We start from the raw sequence: 22,498 nt of genomic DNA, 5'->3' as shown, positions 1-22,498 counted from the left end.
TAGGCTGGAGTAATACTGGAAACCATGATCCCAGAACCCCACGTGTTACGACGGATGTTCGGCCCTGATTGTATCAAAACGTCAACCAGGGTCCTAATTCGCTCAACTCTCGCAACTTTGCGATCTCACAGTGCATTCAAAAATACATGCAACCGTAAGCGTACGAGACAGAGGGTGGGGTGGGGGGGGGGGGGGTAACTGGCCCCTAGTGCTGGAGCAAAACCTCAAATTTTGGCAAACATTATACCGATATTTGGGCAAATGTGCTAACCCGAGGCGTTTTTACCTTTCAGTTCGATCATTCTATGCTCAAAATTAGTTGTAATCTATATAAAAATGCGTAGTGATTCGTTTAAAACCCTATATAGCTGTTTGACAGTAATGATAATATGAACAAATGTTGTTGAATTCGGGCAAAAACCAGTCCCCCCTCTCTCTCTCCCCCCCCCCCCCCCTCCCCGTAAAAAAATGGGAGCCCATATGCCTATGCATGCAACGACGATGTGATGTTGCTTAAGATAGTTTAAGAGAGCTGTGTGAATTAGACCCCAGGCTTGGAAATAAAATAAAGAAAAACATTTTTACAAATTTTGAAGAAAAGCATGGGAAGTTATATCAAGCTAAAACATGCGACAAATGCAGGGGCGTTATGAATTCAGATGACTTTGTATGTTAATTATAAGGTTTACACGGTTCTTTAATAGTTTTGTTAGCTATTATGTTATCAGATACACCAAGAGCTTAGTGCTAGAGCGCTCGTCTGGTGTGGGTTGTAGGATCAATCTCCCACGATCTCTCTCTCTCTCTCTCTCTCTCTCTCTCTCTCTCTCTCTCTCTCTCTCTCTCTCTCTCTCTCTCTCTCTAACATCCCTTTCTCATTCTGTCCAGGCCTCTGATCCTCGCTCTCTGTCTCTCTCTGTCTCTGTCACTATATAACTCTTGCCTCTTTTTTTTCTCTCTCGTTTTGCGCTATAACGTTTGTTTTTGTAGGGTGTATACTACCAAATCAAATCCCATAGACGACAATAGTAACATATGTGGCTAAAACACCTACCTGCAACGTATCAACCGACATAAACGCCACGGATATAAATACTACCACCCCTTACACTTAAAGTGAATCAGAAAAAAATGGGGGTCAAGCTGCTCGTTTCTGAGGTAACGGGTAGCGTCTATGACTACCCTAGTTTCGCACAAAATTCGAGTACTTTTTTTTTACAGGTACCCCATACATGTTTCAAGCACAAGGCTACTTGACACATTGGTACTAGATGAAATAAAATTGCTATTTTTTTTTACCCAGATGAAACTATTATTTTTTACAACCAACACACTCTCATTTATAACCAATCACAGGACTTGTGGTGTTCACTTCTCTATCAAAAGTTGGGTGCACCTCGAACTTTGACCCAGCCGTAAGTTATTTGGTTTAGTACTACCTATACTGATAACATACATTTTTCAAAAAGTGTCCAGCTATGTGTCTTTACGACAACCAGGATCTGGTGTATTCTGACATAAACTGACAACCTCACTGAAACTGTTGTTTCTACAGTGCAACCTAATATAATGTACACCTCAAAAAGCATATATATTGCATATAGTTTTGTACAAATGCAATATGTCATATTAAACAACAAAATGTTTTAAAATAAAACTCCAGAAGATATTTACTTTCAGTTGGGTGTGTGTACTCAGGTATATATGTAGAGGCAACAAAGATAGTCAGAGTACCTCTACCCCTTTAAAGAATTCCATTAAAACATATGCACTTGATTGACCCCTAGATTATGAAGACCTTAACAGGCACATCAAAGAAATATCAGTATTAAAAAAATACACTGTCTGAGGAAGGAAACACAAACATGACTGTACCTGTATGAAGTAATGACTTAATGTCCTGAACATTAGTGTTGGGAGGAAATCCTGTATGCTGGGTGTGGGTGTCTTCAAGTTACTAGGTGTGCGAATTTCAAATCCATCGGCCATGCTGATTTTCATAATGAACCATCAAAACTATTGGCAGCCACCAATATTCCTGACTATATTTTATTTATAGCCTACTGTAATTGGAGGTTTTAATAGTTGTGATATCTGGAATAATCATGCATCTTTAACACATTTATTTTTGATTAATTACTGAAAAAAAACTATTTTTAAATGACAAAATTACCCGAACATCTATTTTCTTGCATTATTTTCTAATCCAGATGAATACAATATGTACATTAGATGTATTCCTACAATCTGTAATCCAGCATTTTATTTAGCTAGTAACATTAGGTAATACAGCTTTAACAATAAAATAAATTATCAACTTAATCCAAGGTAGATAATCAAATCTGAAAAAATTGGTTCTGAATCTAGTATAAACTCAAAATGCTTTTCATGAGAGCTAACTAAGTGATTATTAAGAGAGAAAAAATTATCTGGAGATCTAAGTATATGTTTAGCAACCTTATTGTTATGTACAAATAAGAACAGAAGGCACAATAGTGACAACAAATTTAAGTATGTTTTTGGTAAAGTTTTTCTTCAAATTTACTTTAAATTTCGCATAAAACTACAAATTTGTCTAAAATATAACTTAGCACCCTATAAATATGTCAAAATGACAATAAAAATCAACTTCTTTACAAATTTGAGTTTTCAGAATTTCATACATAAGAAATTAACAATATTAATGCAAACTAAAGACATTAACCCACATTGGCACATGCTATTTTTAATATAAAAATAAATTTCTATTAAAATCTTAGTTCAGGTTGCCTATATATAATACCATATTTAAGAGCAGTTGTATATGGCAAGTCAAATACCATGTAAAAAGAAATTATTGAAATCTTTATAGTATGAATTATAGGCCAAAACCAACTTTTCTTCAGTGCTAACTTTGATTCAAACTCCATTCAGAGCCATGTACAGAGATTATTGTCAAGGTCAAGGTCATTGTGAACTTGCATGATCGAGTGATGGCTAATTAATCAACCCAAGGCTACTTGACACATTGGTACTTGATGAAATAAAATTGCACATTTTTTTTACCCAGATGAAACTATTATTTTTTACAACCAACACACTCTCATTTATAACCAATCACAGGACTTGTGGTGTTCACTTCTCTATCAAAAGTTGGGTGCACCTCGAACTTTGACCCAGCCGGAAGTTATTTGGTTTAGTACTACCTGTAATCCACGCTCATTCAGAATCTTGACAGAAAAACATGAAAATGGATAAAGAATATCTCTTCAAGTTGTAGCCTCGCTGCTAATTTCTGTAAAAGCTCTTAGTTTCCGCTTGCTTGAGACGTTAGTGATTTTTCTACTTATTTGCATTTGTTTTTTAAATCTTGTGAAATGTCGTTTATTGCACAAGTATATTTTTTGTAGACTGTTACAGCAGACATCTGTCGCCTCTCGCTGTTTACCGTATGTTGGACGCCATATAACCGTAATTAAAATGTACCGATGAAAACATCTCTTCCTTCCCGTCGTAACTCTCTTCTTCTGTGATCAAAAGCATTTACGACAAACACGGGTGTGGAAATTCATGGTAAAACGAAGTTGGTTTTACACCAGAGTGGTTATAAGCAAGAACCACAGAATATAAATACACTATTAAAGACACGGACTCTAGTAACTAGTCAGTGTAAAACAGTTTCGGTTATAATAGGATGTTTACTGTTAAGTTCACAATAATAATAGAGTGGCTCTTTTTTTACCAATTTATTTACACATTTTTGTTGAAATACACTTTTTTGGAAGTTTATTCATGTGCCCTTTTGCCCTTAGTGCCTCTCTGAAATGTTTTTTTGGGTCCATCCTTGATACACATAGATCGTAAACATCATTTCATGACATAAATGAACTGGATGCTCACACTGCAGTTTTCCAAAGCCTTGTGTGTATATCGGCTAATTTCTTTTCATGTTGGCACTGTGTTCTGTAACACTCTGTGGGAGTTTTAGGTTCCACACGCCAAATGGGTCACCGGTTCCGAGCAAACATGGGATTTCTTAAAGGTCGACATTCTGATTGAAACAACAATGCAAAAAAAAGTAGCCTGGCTGCTGATTGGTTTTGACATCACAGTACCATTTTAAATTAAACATTTTTTATCAGCGCTGATTACCGTGCATGCAGAATTCACATACTAATAAATAATAGTGTAAAAAAGAAAGATTGCTAGCTTCTTAGATAGAAGCACGCGGAAGGAATTCATCTTCGACTTTTGATACAAACTCTTGGTGTTCCTCGGCAGTGGATGTTTTGTAATCTTGAGATCTGCACAATCCCGGTAATGCTAACTGGCGATGAAAATTATATATTTTTTTATATTTTTATCGACTGGTTCATTATCAGTTGGTTTTCTGTTCCAGTGAGAATTCCCGATGGAACCTGGGGTGTGCAGTGGCATAACAAACATTCGAAACGGATCTAGCTCGGTCGGTAGAGCGCTTTTCCTCAGTCTTAGAATAGACACATTCTCAGTTTTTTCCCTTTCACAACCAATGCTCGACAACTGATGTAGCATACGCCATGGTATGTGTTGTCATGTCTGTAGGAAAATTCACATAAAATGACGCTTGTTCCTAATGGAAAAATGTAGCGTGCTTCTTCAAGTATTATATTAGAATTATCAAATGTTTTATTCAATAGCCGATGATTTAGAGGAATAAAGACTATATATATATATATATAGTGATGTAGTTGAAACAAATAGAAGAAGAAAGAAAAGAACTCCTTGTTCACACTCAGCCAGGGTAGGTAAAAGCTAAAATAGCGAGAGTGGGGATAGTAAAAACTAATCGGAACACAGTAATGTCGATCCTAAAACCAACCCACAGCATTGTTTCTTTTACAGAGAGCGAGCGAGCGAGAGAGAGAGAGAGAGAGAGAGAGAGAGAGAGAGAGAGAGAGAGAGAGAGAGAGAGAGAGAGAGAGAGAGAGAGAGAGAGAGAGAGAGCAATTTAAACCAGGATATGTTCTACGGTTCACTAACTTGCATTATATCTCAGAAACACGTAGAGCGCTAAGATATTACATCCACTTCTTAACAAAACTTAAAAGTTTAATTTTGTTTAACGACACCACTAGAGCACATTCATTTATTAATTGTCGGCTACTGGATGTCAGACATTTGGTAATTTTGACATATAGTTTTAGAAAGGAAACACGCTACATTTTTTCACCCAAAAAATAAAAATTACAAAATTAAAGAAACAAAATACATCTCCCCCCCCCCCCCCCCCCCCCTAAAAGAAGCACACAAAAATCCAGCACACCCACACCCACCAAAATCAAGAAACAAAGAACATAAGCGGAATTGGAAGGTAGAAATTATCATTGTTCCATTATACCAGGCATATTCCATGCTACTACTGGGAAAATGTAGCGGGTTTTTTGCTAAACTATATGTCAAAATTATCAAGTATTTGACACCCACAGCCATTCACTTGTCAACAGGTACACTTAACTCACCGAATGTAATACAAGAAAATCCTAAGAATAAATGCATCAGCAGAAAACGCTCATTAAAAGAAAAAATATTTTGTCCTACACGTAATTATTCAAGGCGAATTGGGCAATTTAAGTCGTTATTTTAATAGTTCCTAAAAAAAAAAAAAAAAACTTAATTGAAGGGAAATTTATTTTATTTAATGCTCCTGTATTTTCAGTGAACTGCTCGAATGATGAAAAACATGCCTTGAAACAGGAATACGAACAGATGCGACTTCTGGGTCACCATAGCAACATAATCGGTCTGATCGGAACGTGTATGCTAACTGGTAAGTACGTAATGACAGACGAAATCTCATTGAAGACAGACTTACCGCACATCTAATTAACACCAGGAACGTCTATTGAAAAACTTATATAAATACAAGTATAGATAAATCGAGATACCCAATAGTAAAGCATTAAAGCAGTTTTTGTCAATGACTAAAATAAACCTGAAAAATTAAGAAGAAATACTTTATGTAAAGGCTGGTACGGATTATAATGACAATGATATGTATTTTATTACTCTTCAAACAAATCGTGCTAACGTGTAAATCAATTATACAATGTGCGGAAAACGTTGATGATGTGTTACAATCGAAGAGTGTTAATACAAAACTCGTTCAGCTCAAAATTGGGTCAAATGATTGTATGACGGTAACCAACATGATATCATGTGTAATTCGTTTATTCTTCATAGCCGCTTGTGTCTGTGACGGTAACCAACATGATATCATGTGTAATTCGTTTATTCTTCATAGCCGCTTGTGTCTGTGACCTAGTCAGGTCGGGCCGGTAGTCTAGACTGCGCATGCGTTAAATGCACAAGTCAGTACAGTAAATGTAGTTTGTACACACGTCACATACATTTTGTTTTGCTTATTTGATACTTTGTACAATACCACATGCACGTTAGTTATCCCATAATGGACAAAATCTTCTTACATAAACCCATGTGGGGTCTTAATTGTTTAAAACGTAAAACATTGTTGTTCTCAAATTGACTACTATCCAAGAAATTAGCGATCGGTGATTAAAAAACAAAAAATAGAAACTCATATGTTTTGTTATTTTGTTCTTTCAATGAAACATTCATTCACTTCTTATGGGCATGATAGTTATTTTTATTTTATTTGGGGGATGGTATTTTTTCTTTCTTTCTTTCATTCTTTTTTTTTTTTTTTTTTTTTTTTTTTTTTTTTTTTGCAATGTCATACGCAGCGATAACTCCTATTGTAACGTTCAATTACAAATATAATTACAAAAGTAATGAAAATGTAGGTCATAAAACGTATTCCTCAATGATATTGTCAAAATGTATTAGAACTGCCACGCGCTGCGTACGTCACAAATCCCCTTAATATAACGGCGAGGTATTGTACCGTTATAGATCATGAACGTTCTGACGTCAGAATACCATAGAAGTGAGCACGGCAGTGATTTTGTTAAAGTGCTGAATAATTGGTTGTAGTAAAAGTGCATGTTTTGTTTATCAATAGTATCTTCAATTACTCCCATCACCACTCCCAGTAACATTTTAGAGTTAATTCATACACACAATCACATTCGTTGCAGTGTCCAGGAACACGTGTATTCAAATTCACTTGGCAAAAAGACAGCACATTCAACCCAAACTACAAAAAAAAAAAACCAAAACCCCAACAATTAAAGGCAGGATCGCAGGACATTTCACCAGCTTAATGGCTATTAAAATAGTATTTCAACATATATACATGTAATTTGTCCTTAGGAATATCAACTAGCTACAGGTTCGTCATGTTCCATTATTACATTTTGGTATATTGAATTTTGGCTACGTAGCTATAAAAAAAAACCCCGTCATATGTGTGTGGAGCCTTCTTATCTACATGTATATACAAAGGGTGGGCATGTCCTTTGTTTCAGGTCAGATGGCGATAATACTAGAGTACGCTGAACTGGGAGATTTACTGTCATACCTGAAGGACAAGTCGTCTAAGCTGGAAAACTACGTCAGTATTTCTCCTGAGGGTGATATAGCAGAACAGGAAAAACCCAACATCACGGAGGAGAAGGAGCTCATGGTATTCGCCTGGCAGATAGCGCGAGGCATGACCTACGTACACCAGCAGAAGGTAGGAGCTCATGATATTGGCCTGGTAGATAGTGCTAGGCGTGACCTACGTATACCAGCAGAAGGTAGGAACTCATGGTATTGGCCTGGTAGATAGTGCTAGGCGTGACCTACGTATACCAGCAGAAGGTAGGAGCTCATGGTATTTGCCTGGCAGATAGCGCGAGGCGTGACCTACGTACAGCAGCAGAAGGTAGGAGCTCGTGATATTGACCTGGTGGTAGCGCGTGGCATGACCTACGTACACCAGCAGAAGATAGGAGCTCATGGTATTGGCCTGGCAGATAGCGCGTGGCATGACCTACGTACTCCATGTGAAGGTAGGAGCTCATGGTATTGACCTGGCAGATAGTGCTAGGCGTGACCTACTTACACCAGCAGAAGGTAGGAGCTCATGGTATTGGTCTGACAGACAGCGCGATGCATGACCTACGTACACCAGCAGACTGTAGGAGGTCATGGTATTGGCCTGACAGACAGCACGAGGCATGACCTACGTACACCAGCAGAAGGTAGGAGCTCATGGTATTGGCCTGGTATATAGTGCGAGGCGTGACCTACGTACGCCAACAGAAGGTAGGAGCTCATGATATTGGCCTGTTATATAGGCCGAGTCATGACCTACCTACACCAGCAGCAGCTAGGCACAGCCCTGTCAGCTTGGCCCTGTCATAAAGACAAGGTCATGGTCATTTATCTTCATTCTAGAGTTATTAGAGTTATTTATTGTTAATAATTATTTTTATTTCTGTTTTATTTGCTTGTTTGTCGTGTCTGTATATAAATGACAAAACCGTATTCTTATATCAAAATCGTATCTTGGTACAAGGCAGAGTCGAAAGAACGTTAGGCAAAGTGGTGAGTGCTTACATGATCCACTACCAGGTATTCGTATTTCGGAGGATAGCCAAACCATTGGGAGATACGTAACAGGAAGAGGAGTTTGTTTTGTTTAACGATACCACTAGCGCATATTACGTAACCTAGTATAATCAGTCCACTGATGACTTGCACCAGCATATTGAAAATATGAGCTCGTCACCTTGGAACTCACCTTAAAGCGAGGCCGTTTAGCTCATATTTCTTACAGAGTTGTTTATTGTTGAAAGTTATTTTATTTCATCCTGTGTTGTTTTGTTGTTATTGTTGCAGATAGTCAATTCAATTTATTTATGAACTTTGAACGTTTACAGTTCATCAGTGTTGCACACAGATACATGTACACCACAAGAGATAGTATAATGGTATAATGGAAGGTGTCGACATAAAAAGGACATAAAAAACCTCTGTATTAATAGAGACTATTTAACTGTTGATTCTCGTCTTTTAAACATTTTGAATAAATATTTCCCTAATTTACATAATTCCTTTACATTGTTAGTTGATAGTAATTCTGTCAATCTAAACATAGATGGATGGATTCTGTAATATTTCCTGATATATAAAACTCTATAGTCGCTAAAAAAAGGACAACATATAATATAGCATGAAACTCGTCCTCAATTTCACCTAAGTTACACAAAACACACATTTGTTTTAGATCTACTTATGCTATGATAGCGACCAACTTCAATAGCTAAGCTATGTGATGATAATCTTATCTTTGTAATGCATTTTTTTTGTATAAACTTGGGATAGGTTTCATCAGATATTTATACAAATATGACCATTTGATAGACGTATCTAGGAGCCCACTAAGATCTTGCTTACACTGGTCCATAATTCTCTGTTTTATTAATGGCAGATAAAAATTACCATTTAATGCTTATTGATTGCACCACAGTTCATAAAAACCTAATGAACACAGTATTTGCCTTATTTGTCTTCCCAGTTGTTAACTATATCTCATTTTGATCTAAGTTCCACATATGCAGAGTGCAATATACAATTCTTCATATTCAATAATTTAAACCAGTATTTTATCATACGGTACTTACGAATATATAAAAGAGGATATCTACCTAATCCAAAATATAACATAATAGTAGTAGTGGAAGTTTTAACATTTAGAATATTTTTACAAAATTCTAAATATAATTCTCTATGCTATTTGCCTTGTAAAAAACAGAAATCTCAGAGCAGTAATACAATATAATTGCTATGTATGTATTAAATAGAGACAAAGAAGACCTATGGTTTAAAATTAACATATTTGTATTTCTCTTCAATCATAGAGATTATTATACGAGCTTGTGTGTCGTACTGATTTTACGAAACGAGTGTCAGGATTTTTGTATTGCCCGAGCGAGAGCGAGGGTAATACATGAATCCTGACACGAGTTTCGTAAGATCAGTACGACTCACACGCGTGTGTAATAATTTTTTTATTATCCATATTATTATTGTTCTTGTCTTTATGAATAAAGGCCACCGCAGACCTTTGCAACAAGGTGCAATTTTTGTTGCATGCAACGAAAATCGTACGTCGTTGCATCGTGTGCGCTGGCCTGCGCTGGCCTGCGATGCAATTTTTGTTGCATGCAACTGAAATTGCTCCGATCAAACATGTTTGATTTTATTGCATGTAATTGCATCTAATTGCACACTGTTGCAAACGTGTGCGCCTTCCATGCAACAAAACGTTGACGTAATAATTTAAACTGCCAATGAACGGATAGATAGTGATCACATGACTCAAAATGGCAGCCTCCTGCAGCATGTGGTCTACAGAAAAAGAGGATGAATTAGTGGTGATATGGCAGACAATGCCATGTCTTTTTGACACAATATCCCCTGAATATAGCAATAGGGCTAAAAGGGAGATGTGTCTTGCAGAGATGGAATCTGCGCTTGGAATATCAGGTATGTTTATACAGGTGTTCTACATAAATTGTGTGTCCTAAAGGACCAAAAAGCGTGTGGGACAAATTAAGTGCAACTTTACGTAAATTCAGTCTTCTACGTCATAACAAATATGTTGTAGAACATATCTTGATGACCACCGTCGAAATAAATACGGGGGAAAACCGCTATTTTGACTGTCACGTGATCACTGCCAGACTAAAATTGCCGGTTGTCGCATGTGTGTGCGGATCAGTGCAACGAGAAAAAAGTTGCTTGCAATCATGCAATTTCAGTTGCATGCGACAAAGTTGCAAATGTCTGCGGTGGCCTACAAGACCCAACTCAAAATGTTTCAGCCACGGCTAGAAGGAAGGGACGAAATGACGTCATATTTCAAATGGACAGTCTGAGCTAGGACTGGAGAAGTAACGTCATGGTATGACGTCGCTTTCCAAAATTACGCCATTACACTTGTTATTACACGTGTGCTTCGTATGATTATTATTAACTCGGTTATGTTGAACCATATGGATAATAAATGGCTTTTTGTTCCTGATCTGTTATTATATTGATCGCATGCGTAAATTTACCATTGTGACAAATCATTGTAATACCATTTTTCATACTCATACCGGCACCCACCCTTTCTGAAAACCACTATCTTCGTTTTGTCAACATTAAGACACAAACAGTCGAGAGCATGTAGTGGTGTGCTTATGTAATCAGTCAGTTGCTTGTGGTGTGCTTATGTAATCAGTCAGTTGTGGTGTGCTTATGTAATCAGTCAATTGCTTGTGGTGTAATTATGTAATCAGTCAGTTGTGGTGTGTTTATGTAATCAGTCGATTGCTTGTGGTGTGCTTATGTAATCAGTCAGTTGCTTGTGGTGTGTTTATGTAATCAGTTGCTTGTGGTGTGTTTATGTAATCAGTCAATTGTGGTGTGTTTATGTAATCAGCTTGTGGTGTGTTCTTGAGGAATATCCTACCCATGAAAAACGGTACCCCACTTTTCATGCTACTAGTATATGGAGAATTAGGAAGAAAACCCCTTAACCTGGTTATTCAACAAAGAATTATGTTTCTGGGCCCGAATTGTATCAGGTAAACGAACGAAATCATCATTTCTGCTGCACGAATTAATGTCACACGACTCAATTCTAAATGGATATAACTATAAATGGATGGAATATGTGGAAGATATATTCAATAACTTGGGTATGACCGATATTTGGCTGACACAGAACTTTTCTTCTATAAAGCTGCTTCTTGACCACGTAAAGCTAAGACAAAATGATCAATATCTACAAAAATGGAATAGTGATATATCTACATCATCAAGAGGTAAAACGTACGCTATATTTAAAGAAAATCTTAGTTTAGAGAAATATCTTATCCTATTACCACAAAAATCCTGGACTACTTTACTAAAATTTAGAACCTCCAACCATTATATGCCTATTGAAACAGGGCGCTGGAACAACACCCCAGTGGAACACAGAACATGCACCTTATGTAATACAAATGACATAGGAGATGAATTTAACTATTTATTCACCTGCACATTTTTCGTAAATTTACGTCACTCATTGTTAAAGCCATACTATTATATTAAACCCAGTATGGTGAAATATAAGCGTTTGATGACTAATAATAAAGAAACTATGCAAATTAATAAAAGAAATTATTAACAAATTCCATAAACCCTAAAACTACAGCTGCCTACAAATGAAAATATATACACTATCCATTATTGCCGTTATCTATTTGTTTATGAATATGTATGTGTGTGTGTGTGTGTGTGTGTGTGTGTGTGTGTGTGTGTGTATAGATATACATGTATGTGTGTGTTTGTATGCGTATATGTATGTATATGCATGTGTATGTATATGTATGTATGTATGTGTATGTGTATACGTATATATGTATGAGTGTTTGCGTATATTTTTGTGCATGTGCAGTATGATGATTGTTCCACACCATACATAGCTGTGTTAATACCATTGCATATTACATTGTGAATTTATTACATACATGCATTGTACTGTATACATATATATTTATCTCCTGTAAAACCCATCTTGTCACTGTCAAATATTGTTATTTCATATTCCCCATATGCCGTTGTGTAACGGCCTGGGAGAAATAAAGTTCTGTTCTGTTCTGTTTATGTAATCAGCCAGTTTATGTAATCACACACATTTGATACAGGGTTCAAAATTATTGTTAAATTGTTTCATTCTGTATTGTTTTATTATGTTGCTTTAGAAAGTTGAGAGCGAAACCATATTTATTCGATTTAACTTATTTTGGTGTTTTGTAATTATATCTCTTTACTTTTTTAATTTCGTCTACTTAATAACTATTTCTAATGTTGTATTTCCACTCTCACTATTCAGTTCAGTTCAGTTGTTGTTGTAGTTGCTATATTAATGTGACCAGTACAATGACAGCCTTTCTATCATGTCTGTTATTTCCTTGTCTTCGAGACCAAAAACTTCGATTAGATATCGGAACTCCTGCCGACAACAGTCGCGCTTCAGAACAAATTGTTCCGAACGTTACTTTATGATGCCCATCTTCCCGACATCTAAAGGTTTTTTTTATTGTTGGTTTTTAATGTTTCCCTTCATATACTTGGTACACGGTTTTTTTTGTCATGCCTTGCGCTGTTGACGTGAAATAGCGTAATAAATAACAAACTGACAGTTGTTTTAGCATCATTGAAAAACTATATACGATAGTAATGAGTTTGTTCAATTATACAATATCGATATGTACAACACTGGGTTAATTTCAAATGTGTGCCTGTTTGTTGTTCACATACTATTTAGTCATCGTGTATATAGATTAATACATGACTATGATACTGCATTTAGTCGACGGGGGTTGCCTACTGTAAGCAGGCCACTGAAGTCAGGTTTAATTGCTGCTGATTGTTGTACAGGCGGTCTGAAAGAAGTGTCCCTGTGCTGTGCTGTGCTGTGCTGTGCGGTCTCGGTGCTGTAGGGTTAAACCGTCGGCTGTCATGTTTATAGGTGCTAGCTTCTAAGTCGTGTGGCAACTACACATCTTTCTCTGTCTGTGTCTCTCTGTCTCTCTTTTTCTGTTTATCTCTCTGTCTTTCTTTTTCTGTTTCTCTCTCTCTCTCTCTCTCTCTCTCTCTCTCTCTCTCTCTCTCTCTCTCTCTCTCTCTCTCTCTCTCTGTCTATCCGTGTCTCTATCTCTTTCTGACTGTCTATCTGTCTCTGTCCCTGTCTCTCTCCCCCTCTCCCTCACCCCCCCCCCCCGTCTCTCTTTCTCTCTCTTTCTGTATGTGTGTGTGTGTGTCTTTGTATTTGGGGGGAGGGGGGTGGGGGTACTAATAACTAGTCATTAACCCGCATTGTGGACAGACAGCATAATTGCATATAACACTAAAATATTCTGGACAAAAAAAAATCGCATATATTTTAATCTATATTTCTTTTCATGATAAAAGAAATTCGGTAAACTGTAAAAGTAGGACATTAATAATTTCAGTACACATTAATAATTTTAAGAGACAAAAAATACTAATGGGATTAAAATTGAATTATTTTAAATAAATTAACAAACACTAAATTTATCTTCGCGGTTTTTTGTTGTTGTTGCGTATATATATTATATATTAAAGGAAATGCAATGTCTGGATATCTCTTAAAGAGATAATTCAATCTTGTTTTCGACTCGTGTCAGCCCTTTCAGCCCTTTGTCATAAATAACTAGTTTTGTCTGGGAATAACTGTCCGTGCACGGGAAACTGGAACACATTAGGAGACGACTTTTGCTGCTTAGGTTATCTGTAATAGAGAGTAAATATTTATTATTATTTTTATTTTTTTTTTTTTTAATTTAAGTAGTTTATTATTTGCCAAAAAATATACATTTTATAGGCATACAAACATATTTACAATAAAATAATACATTGTACACATTGCGGGGAATGGTGAGGTCTACAGGATAGACCTATTAAACGTTATCACAGTCGATAGTAAAATACAGTAATGAAATAAATACATAAATAAAAACATACTCATAAATCAAGGTTGTCTGTTCTATGTGTGGTAGCAGTTATCAAGTATTTACACAGTTTAATTAACTCTCTTGAGTTATCGGTGGAGACAGTAGTTGTGTTAATTTCAGAGTCGATGGTTTATTATAATAGTAAGTTTTAATATATTTATCTCTTATAGTATAGTAGAACGGACAAACTAGAACAAAGTGATATTCGTGTTCTAGTACATTCATGTTGCAGAGACTACATATCCTATTGCTTCTATCGATATGATGGTATCTGCCCGTTTCTATGGAGAGAATATGTGCAGAAAGTCTAAATTGACTCAAAATACGTTTATATTTCAGGGCGATAGGTTTCTGAAGGTAAGGATGTAGACAAAAATTATTAACAATGAATTTGTATAGGAGACACTTTGGAGAATGATTAAATACAGCAAACAGCCTGAATAAATTGATCTGTCATTCTCTGCTTGAATAATGATAAAAAATGTTCTGCTATTTTCTACATTTTGATTGTACCATATATGGCCAAAACCATTAGTGAGAAGGAGGTCTCGTACTTCACTAACCCAGTTGATGGTATGTGGTTTTCTTATGCACTCGTCATAGAGGGCGGTATAACACTCTTTTAAAATACAGTTATCTGTATTCAAACCCTTTATCCAATATTTTACAATTCGTATATTCCTACTTATATACAGGCCTAATTCATAATACACCATCATATTAGTAGTGCTCCGTTTGACGCCTAAAATACGTTTACAAAATTGCAAATGTAGAATCTCGTGGCTGTTTGCTTTGTTAAAACCCCACACTTCACACCCATAAGTTAAAATACTACTAATATATGTATCAAACAATGATAGTAAGGTTTCTGCATTTAAAAAATAGTTACTAGTTTTAGCAAATAAAGCAGCCATAGCTTTTCTACCTTGGTTGCATATTACCTTCTGAGAGGTGTTACATTTTCCATTATAATGAAGACAGACCCCCAGGTAGTTAAAACTATCGACAATTTCTAAAGTTTGTTCGTGATAGGTCCACTTTTCTTCAGGTTTCACATTTCCACCTTTTCTGAATACTATGATTTTACTTTTATTAATATTTACTTTTAAATTCCACTCAATTGTGTATATATACAAAGTGTCTAACATACTCTGCAATTCATGTACACTTTCAGAGAACACTTTCATCGGCGTACATTAGAAGACAGAGGTGAAGCCTATTTAACTGGTATAGACGGTCCGTGGTATTTAACAGTTCCATTTCTAAATCATTGACAAATAAAGAAAATAAAAATGGCGAGAGGGCTTCTCCCTGAATTAGACCAGATTTGTACCAGAACGATTCAGATATTTCCCCCTGATATTTAACACATGATTTGATCTGACCATACATTGATTTTACAACATTTACAAGCTTGCTATTTAATCCTAATTTATAATGTTTTAGCCATAATGCCTTATGTTCAACAGTATCAAATGCTTTACTATAGTCAATAAAGGCACAATATAGTCTTTTCTTATTGCCAAGCGTAAGAGTTGTAAGGCTATGTAAAGCAAAAATAGCGTCAACTGTGCTGAAACCAGGCCTGAAGCCAAACTGGGCATCAGATATTATATTGTAGGTTGAACTCACATTCAGTAATCTATTGTTTAAAATTGAGGTAAACAATTTTGCTAAGTGTCTCATGAGAGTAATACCTCTATAATTGTTTACATCGTTTTTATCACCATTTTTAAATATGGGGATAATAGTGCCGTTGCACCAGTTCTCTGGAAAGATACCCGAATCTAAAATAACATTAAAAAGTTTACAGAGAATAGGTACCATTATATCTTTACATTCCGTGAAAAACTCATATAATATACCATCTATTCCGGGGCTTTTGTTATATTTAACTTTACTTAACGCAAATAGGATCTCTTGTTCAGTAATTCGACTGTCTAATTCTTCATACAAGGCTTGATTATCTTGATCAGTGCAATCGTTCGTTCCTTGTGTATTATCGTCTTGCTTAGAACCAACGAGGTCTTTGAAGTATTTAACAAATTCGTCTATTGTTATGTTACAGTTATGCCTTTTTTTAGATTTATTAAATTTCTTGTAAAATGCTTTGGGGTTGTTTTTCCTGAGAGTACCAATCATATTTCCTTCTTGCATCAGGTAAAATGAACGCAGTTTCCTTTGTAATAACTTGTATTTGTTCTTAGCTTCTGATAATTTGAATCTATTCAGATGGCTACGATTGTAATTGAATTGTCGGAGAGTATACCTGTACCTATTATACAACTTTGTGCATTCCTCATTGAACCAAGGCTTGTGTTCATGAACAATATCGCGTGTGTTTGTGTGTACTGAGCAGTTGTTACCCGTTCGCGTTTCGCGCTTACAGGTCTCGTCAAACATATCGTGGAGCATCACTGTCAAGTTATTAACGCACTCATTAACAGAAGTTTTATTAAGAATAAGATCATCAATGCATGCACTGAGTTCGTTTTGCCTAGAAGTAACATTGTTAAGCGCTGTTTCTTTTTTATCAGTATTCCACTCGTATATATATGTTTTGTTACCACTTTTACAAGTACACGATGATTCATTTACGCCATCTTGTTTTCTTAATAACATGAATATAGGTGCATGATCAGAGTAAATATTAAAATCCCCAACAAAGAAATCGTGTATAACATCTAAAGAATATTTATCTACAATACAATAATCTATTAAGCTTGTTCCGTTTTTGTTATAGAATGTGATTTTTCCGGTGCAGTCACTAGCCGACCTGCCGTTTACTATTCTTACGCCAGACGCTATACACATGTTTAATAAACATCGTCCCATGGCGTTTACTTTCACATCTTCCGAGTTTCTTTTACAGTAAAATATCGCTCTCGCTCTCGTAATCAAATAGCTTAGGAACGCAGCCGATATCATCAAAGAATGCTTTATCATTTTCTATAAAATCACTCTCTTGGCCAACACGCCCATTAAAATCGCCCATTTATTTGCATACCATAACAATAGCCCCTGATCTTTAAAATATTCAATATTTTCTTCCAATGTTTGGAATAAGTCACAATCATATACTGTATAAAACTCACTTCGATCTGGGGTTAAATATACAAAACATAAATAATTATCTACATTGTCAACAAACAGCGATTTATCACATCTTATCCAAAGTATGCTATCGTGTTCCATGTTTAAAATTTCAATATTATCATTTAAATATTCTTTATATAGTAATACCAGTCCACCACCTCGACACCTCTTCCTTGGCACTACCTCACTGGTATAACCTTCAAGACTTATATTGGTGTTCACATTTAACCAGCATTCCGATAGAAACACGATGTCACTGTTATTAAATAGATTAACGCAGTCTATGTTTTTGATTTTGTCTGCTGCACCGCGTTGAATATTCCACGCACATATTTTTAAAACGTCACATTTCGTGGATCCCCCCCCCCCCCCCCCCCCCCCCCCCGCGTTGTCCTATTCAGCATTTTCGTCAACATCCTGTGGTCTGTGTGGAGGGGAATGGTCCGATTTTGGAGTGGAGGGAGTTCGCTGACGTTTCGAAGCGGGTCTAGTATTACGTTCGTTGTGCTCACTGCGTCGTGTCGATTGCGTTCTGTTACCGTTAGGCGTCGGCTGTACCTGTAGTACATCTCGGTAAGATCGCGGGTCAGCATGTGGCGGACCACACTCTTCATACAGTTTGCCGTCAACAAAAAGCTTGTCTCGTACCGTTCTGGTTTTATGTCCAACTTGTCTGGCTCTCTTAGCGACTGGGTATAGTTTTTTGCGACGTTCCTCCACCGCAGCAGGAAACTGTTAGTGTATACTGTATGGCTTTCCTTTTAATCTGTAAGCCCTGTCTCTCACCAAGACTAGATCATTATTGTATACGAATCGAGCAACAATAGGCCGTGGGTTACCGTTACGACGTCTTCCAAATCTATGAACATTGCCAAAGTCAACCTCGTGATCAATTTCAAGTTCGTCATAGATAAAGTCTCTCAATACTCGTTCCGTGTTCTCGTTACTGTTTTCAGCCAAACCAGAGAAAATTAAGTTATATTTCATGGATCTACATTGTAGATCTGTTATGGCAGCTTTAAGTTCATCGTGATTCAATATCTTTTTGTATTGACTGGTTGTCTTTAACAGTAGAGGTGAATAAACTCCTAACCTGGGCAATGTCATTTTTGTTTTGGTCACATGACTGTTTAACGGAATCGTAAAGGTTGCTCATACCTTGAACACTCGTTTCCAGCTCTTTTTTGGAGTTTTAAATTTTCTTTGCATCAGCTTCAAGGGTGCTAATCTTGGATGTTATTTACTTTAGTGAATTCTGAACATCGTCAATTTTTCTAACATAACTTTCAATATGTGAAAGTCTGGTGTCCATTTTTGTCATTAGTACACCTAGTTGCTCCATAGAGAACTTTCCAAAATTGTCACCGTACATAACCTCGCGCGTTTCATTAAGAGTTGCGCGATACACTTGTGGCCATAGCGAAGCGTTTGTTGTCTATTTAGGAAACACTAGTTCAGATATTGCTTTCAGCCTTACATGGATTCAGCCTTACAAGGATTCACACGCGCAGCGAACACTGCTCACGTTTGAAGACACAGCCGGACGACTATATGGTACTCAGTTCGATGTACACCAATGTACATAAATAATTAAATATATACGTGAACACACATTTAGAATAAATGATGATTTCTGTCTAAAAGAGTATATTAAACAGATACAACGTCGTTTCTGATAAGTGTTCAGGAGTTCAGGAATTCGAGAAAGCTGACCACCATTAGCGTGCTACTCGGTTCGACACATATTTCATCTAATAGTCACTTTTTTAAACGATCAGCACTATTTCACTTACATAGGTATGAATGTCCTACAGGTCCATGATCCTTAGGAATCGACATCTGAGTTTAAAACAATATGTACATCATAGTTTTCATTAAATAATCTGGAGCCCATTTCATTCATTTCAACTTATTTCCGTGCTTATATCCAATTAAGGTTCAAGCACGCTGTCCTGGGCACACACCTCAGCTATCTGGTCTGTCTGTCCAGGACAGTGGGTTAGTTGTTAGTTGGTTAGTGGTTAGTGAGAGAGAAGAGGGTGTAGTGGCCTTACACCTACCCAATGAGCCCTTAAGAACTCGCTCTGGGTTGGAGCCGGTACCGGGCTGCGAACCCTGTACCTACCAGCCTGTAGTCCGATGGCTTAACCACTACGCCACCGAGGCCGGTAATCTGGAGCCCAGAAAAAAGTGACCACCATTACCGCACATGCGCACACATAGTTATACAATTAAAACAAAATTCTCGTGTGCACTGATTACAAACAACGGTGATGTTGCTTTGACATAACAACAATGATGTTACTTTAGATGTTACTGGTTTCACTTAAACCTATAATAGACATAGCCGTGATTTCGTTTAGACATGGCTGAGTTCACTTAGAAACAACAATGATCCTACTAACACATAGCAGTACAGTGTTTCACGTGTACATACTTGGGTTTGCTTATACGTGACGGTGATTTCATTGTATCTACTAAATAAGATGCATCACTGGCCATGATGGCTGATGATATTCCCTGTTTTGAACACACATTTTCATCTCTTTCGTGAAACTCTTGCTCATTTGTTCATCGTGTTTGATGAAGTGACGGACTTGACAGGTGTGGTGGCAATACTCATGACGGGTGGCACCGGTGGGGCAGGATATGCTTTGCTATCCCGAACACCTGATATCATCACTGTCTTGAAAGTAATTCATGAGTTTATGTCATCACAGCTGTACTTATTCCAATGAGCTCTATTCTATGCTAGTTTTTATTCAGTAAACGTTCAGATTACACATAACTGGTTTCACTTAGACATACGTTGTTACAGTATGCCTGCATAAAGCAGACGCCTCTATGAAATACGACCTCACTTTATTTTAGGAAAGACTGTAGCTTTTAATGATCTGTGTGTGAAACAATTTAGTTTTATTACAGAACAATAAACATGATATCATCACAGTAATAGTGTTTGTCATCAAAACACTCGAAATGTCCGCTGAGCTCTGAGTTGCGCAGGTTTACATTTGTGAAACCAATCTGGAGTCAAATTTTACAAACCATCGTGGGCCGAATTTACGAAGCCTGTTTTTTTTTAAACGCAGGTGTTTAATTAAAGGGACAGACCCTAATTTCAACCCGTGAAAATTAACACTACGTTTAGTTAATCTACAAACCTGTAACACATTTGGATAAAGTTATAATTGAGTGAAACATGAGTCTGTGACTTTGAAATGGTGAAATAATAATGGTAAAAATAGACTAAAACTCGACTTCATAACGTTTACTTCTCAGACGCACGTGCGTTTATAAAAACATGAGAAATGCATTTTGTGATATTAAAAACACCAGAATGACAAAAAACACTTCGAATGTACGAAAATGGATAATCTAACAATACAATCTAAGTAAAGTATGATTTCAGTTATTAAAAACGGCTCTAATAGTAAAAAATGTGCCTTAGTGTTTAAAAAGTAGGGTATGTCCCTTTAAGCATTGTAAATGTATGTAGTTATACGCGTGTAAGACTTGGAACAGGGTTTGTAAATGTATGTAGTTACACGCGTGTAAGACTTGGAACAGGGTTTGTAAATGTATGTAGTTACACGCGTGTAAGACTTGGAACAGGGTTTGTAAATGTATGTAGTTACACGCGTGTAAGACTTAGAACAGGGTTTGTAAATGTATGTAGTTACACGCGTGTAAGACTTGAAACAGGGTTTGTAAATGTATGTAGTTACTCGCGTGTAAGGCTTGGAACAGGGTTTTTAAATGTATGTAGTTACACGCGTGTAAGGCTTGGAACAGGGTTTGTAAATGTATGTAGTTACACGCGTGTAAGACTTGGAACAGGGTTTGTAAATGTATGTAGTTACACGCGTGTAAGACTTGGAACAGGGTTTGTAAATGTATGTAGTTACACGCGTGTAAGGCTTGGAACAGGGTTTGTAAATGTATGTAGTTACACGCGTGTAAGGCTTGGAACAGGGTTTGTAAATGTATGTAGTTACACGCGTGTAAGGCTTGGAACAGGGTTTGTAAATGTATGTAGTTACACGCGTGTAAGGCTTGGAACAGGGTTTGTAAATGTATGTAGTTACTCGCGTGTAAGGCTTGGAACAGGGTTTGTAAATGTATGTAGTTACACGCGTGTAAGGCTTGGAACAGGGTTTGTAAATGTATGTAGTTACACGCGTGTAAGGCTTGGAACAGGGTTTGTAAATGTATGTAGTTACACGCGTGTAAGGCTTGGAACAGGGTTTGTAAATGTATGTAGTTACACGCGTGTAAGACTTGGAACAGGGTTTGTAAATGTATGTAGTTACACGCGTGTAAGACTTGAAACAGTGTTTGTAAATGCAGCCTCCAAATTTACGTCTGCGACTAGCAGTATACCTATCGTACGACATTTTACTCAAAACATTGCATCATTACGTATTTTGATTAATTGGAGCATTTTAAAGACGACAGAAGATGAAATATGTGTACTTCAAACTTTATTAGTTGTACTGTTAGTAGTATTACGAATTGTACTTGAGTTATAGATTCACGTTTACTAGCAAAAATAGATTTACTATGTTTTGTCAAATTGGCATCTGTTGTGACACTCCTACGGAAAAATAAGTATTAGCTGTCATCCTGGGGAATGGCGATCGCGATCTTGTCAAAACGTCCTTCAGACTGTGCTTGCAGAATGTAGATCGGTGGTAGGGCGCCAGCCTGAGATACGATGGGTTACGACTGGTATATCAAAGCCGTGGCGTGTATTGTCCTGTCTACAGGAAAGTGATTAAGTGAGCCCTAGCTGGTTTCTCGTTAGGAGTAGTCTAAATGTTAATAGAGGGGTTCCTATATCTCTGGGCGGGATGCAGCCCACTGGTAACGTGCTCACTTGATGCGCGGTCTGTCTAGGATCGATGCCCGTCGGTGGGCCCATTGGGCTATTTCTCGTTGTAGTAGAGTCGTTAACGAAA

General features: G+C 36.9%; 1 protein-coding gene across 1 annotated transcript in view; it reads left to right on the top strand.

Annotated features, from left to right (window-relative positions):
• The window catches only part of LOC121368924 (fibroblast growth factor receptor 4-like), a 53,030-nt gene that overhangs the window by 14,843 nt on the left and 15,689 nt on the right, over positions 1-22,498 (top strand). The window contains exons 6-7 of the mRNA XM_041493684.1: positions 5,678-5,788; positions 7,407-7,615. Coding sequence (XP_041349618.1) covers positions 5,678-5,788; positions 7,407-7,615 — 320 coding nt within the window. The remainder of the gene's footprint in view (positions 1-5,677; positions 5,789-7,406; positions 7,616-22,498) is intronic.

The sequence above is a fragment of the Gigantopelta aegis genome, chromosome 3 (assembly GCF_016097555.1).
Source record: "Gigantopelta aegis isolate Gae_Host chromosome 3, Gae_host_genome, whole genome shotgun sequence".
Taxonomy (NCBI): Eukaryota; Metazoa; Mollusca; class Gastropoda; order Neomphalida; family Peltospiridae; genus Gigantopelta; species Gigantopelta aegis.
The sequence above is the reverse complement of the archived record's forward strand: the minus strand, read 5'-3'. Positions and strand labels throughout refer to the sequence as shown.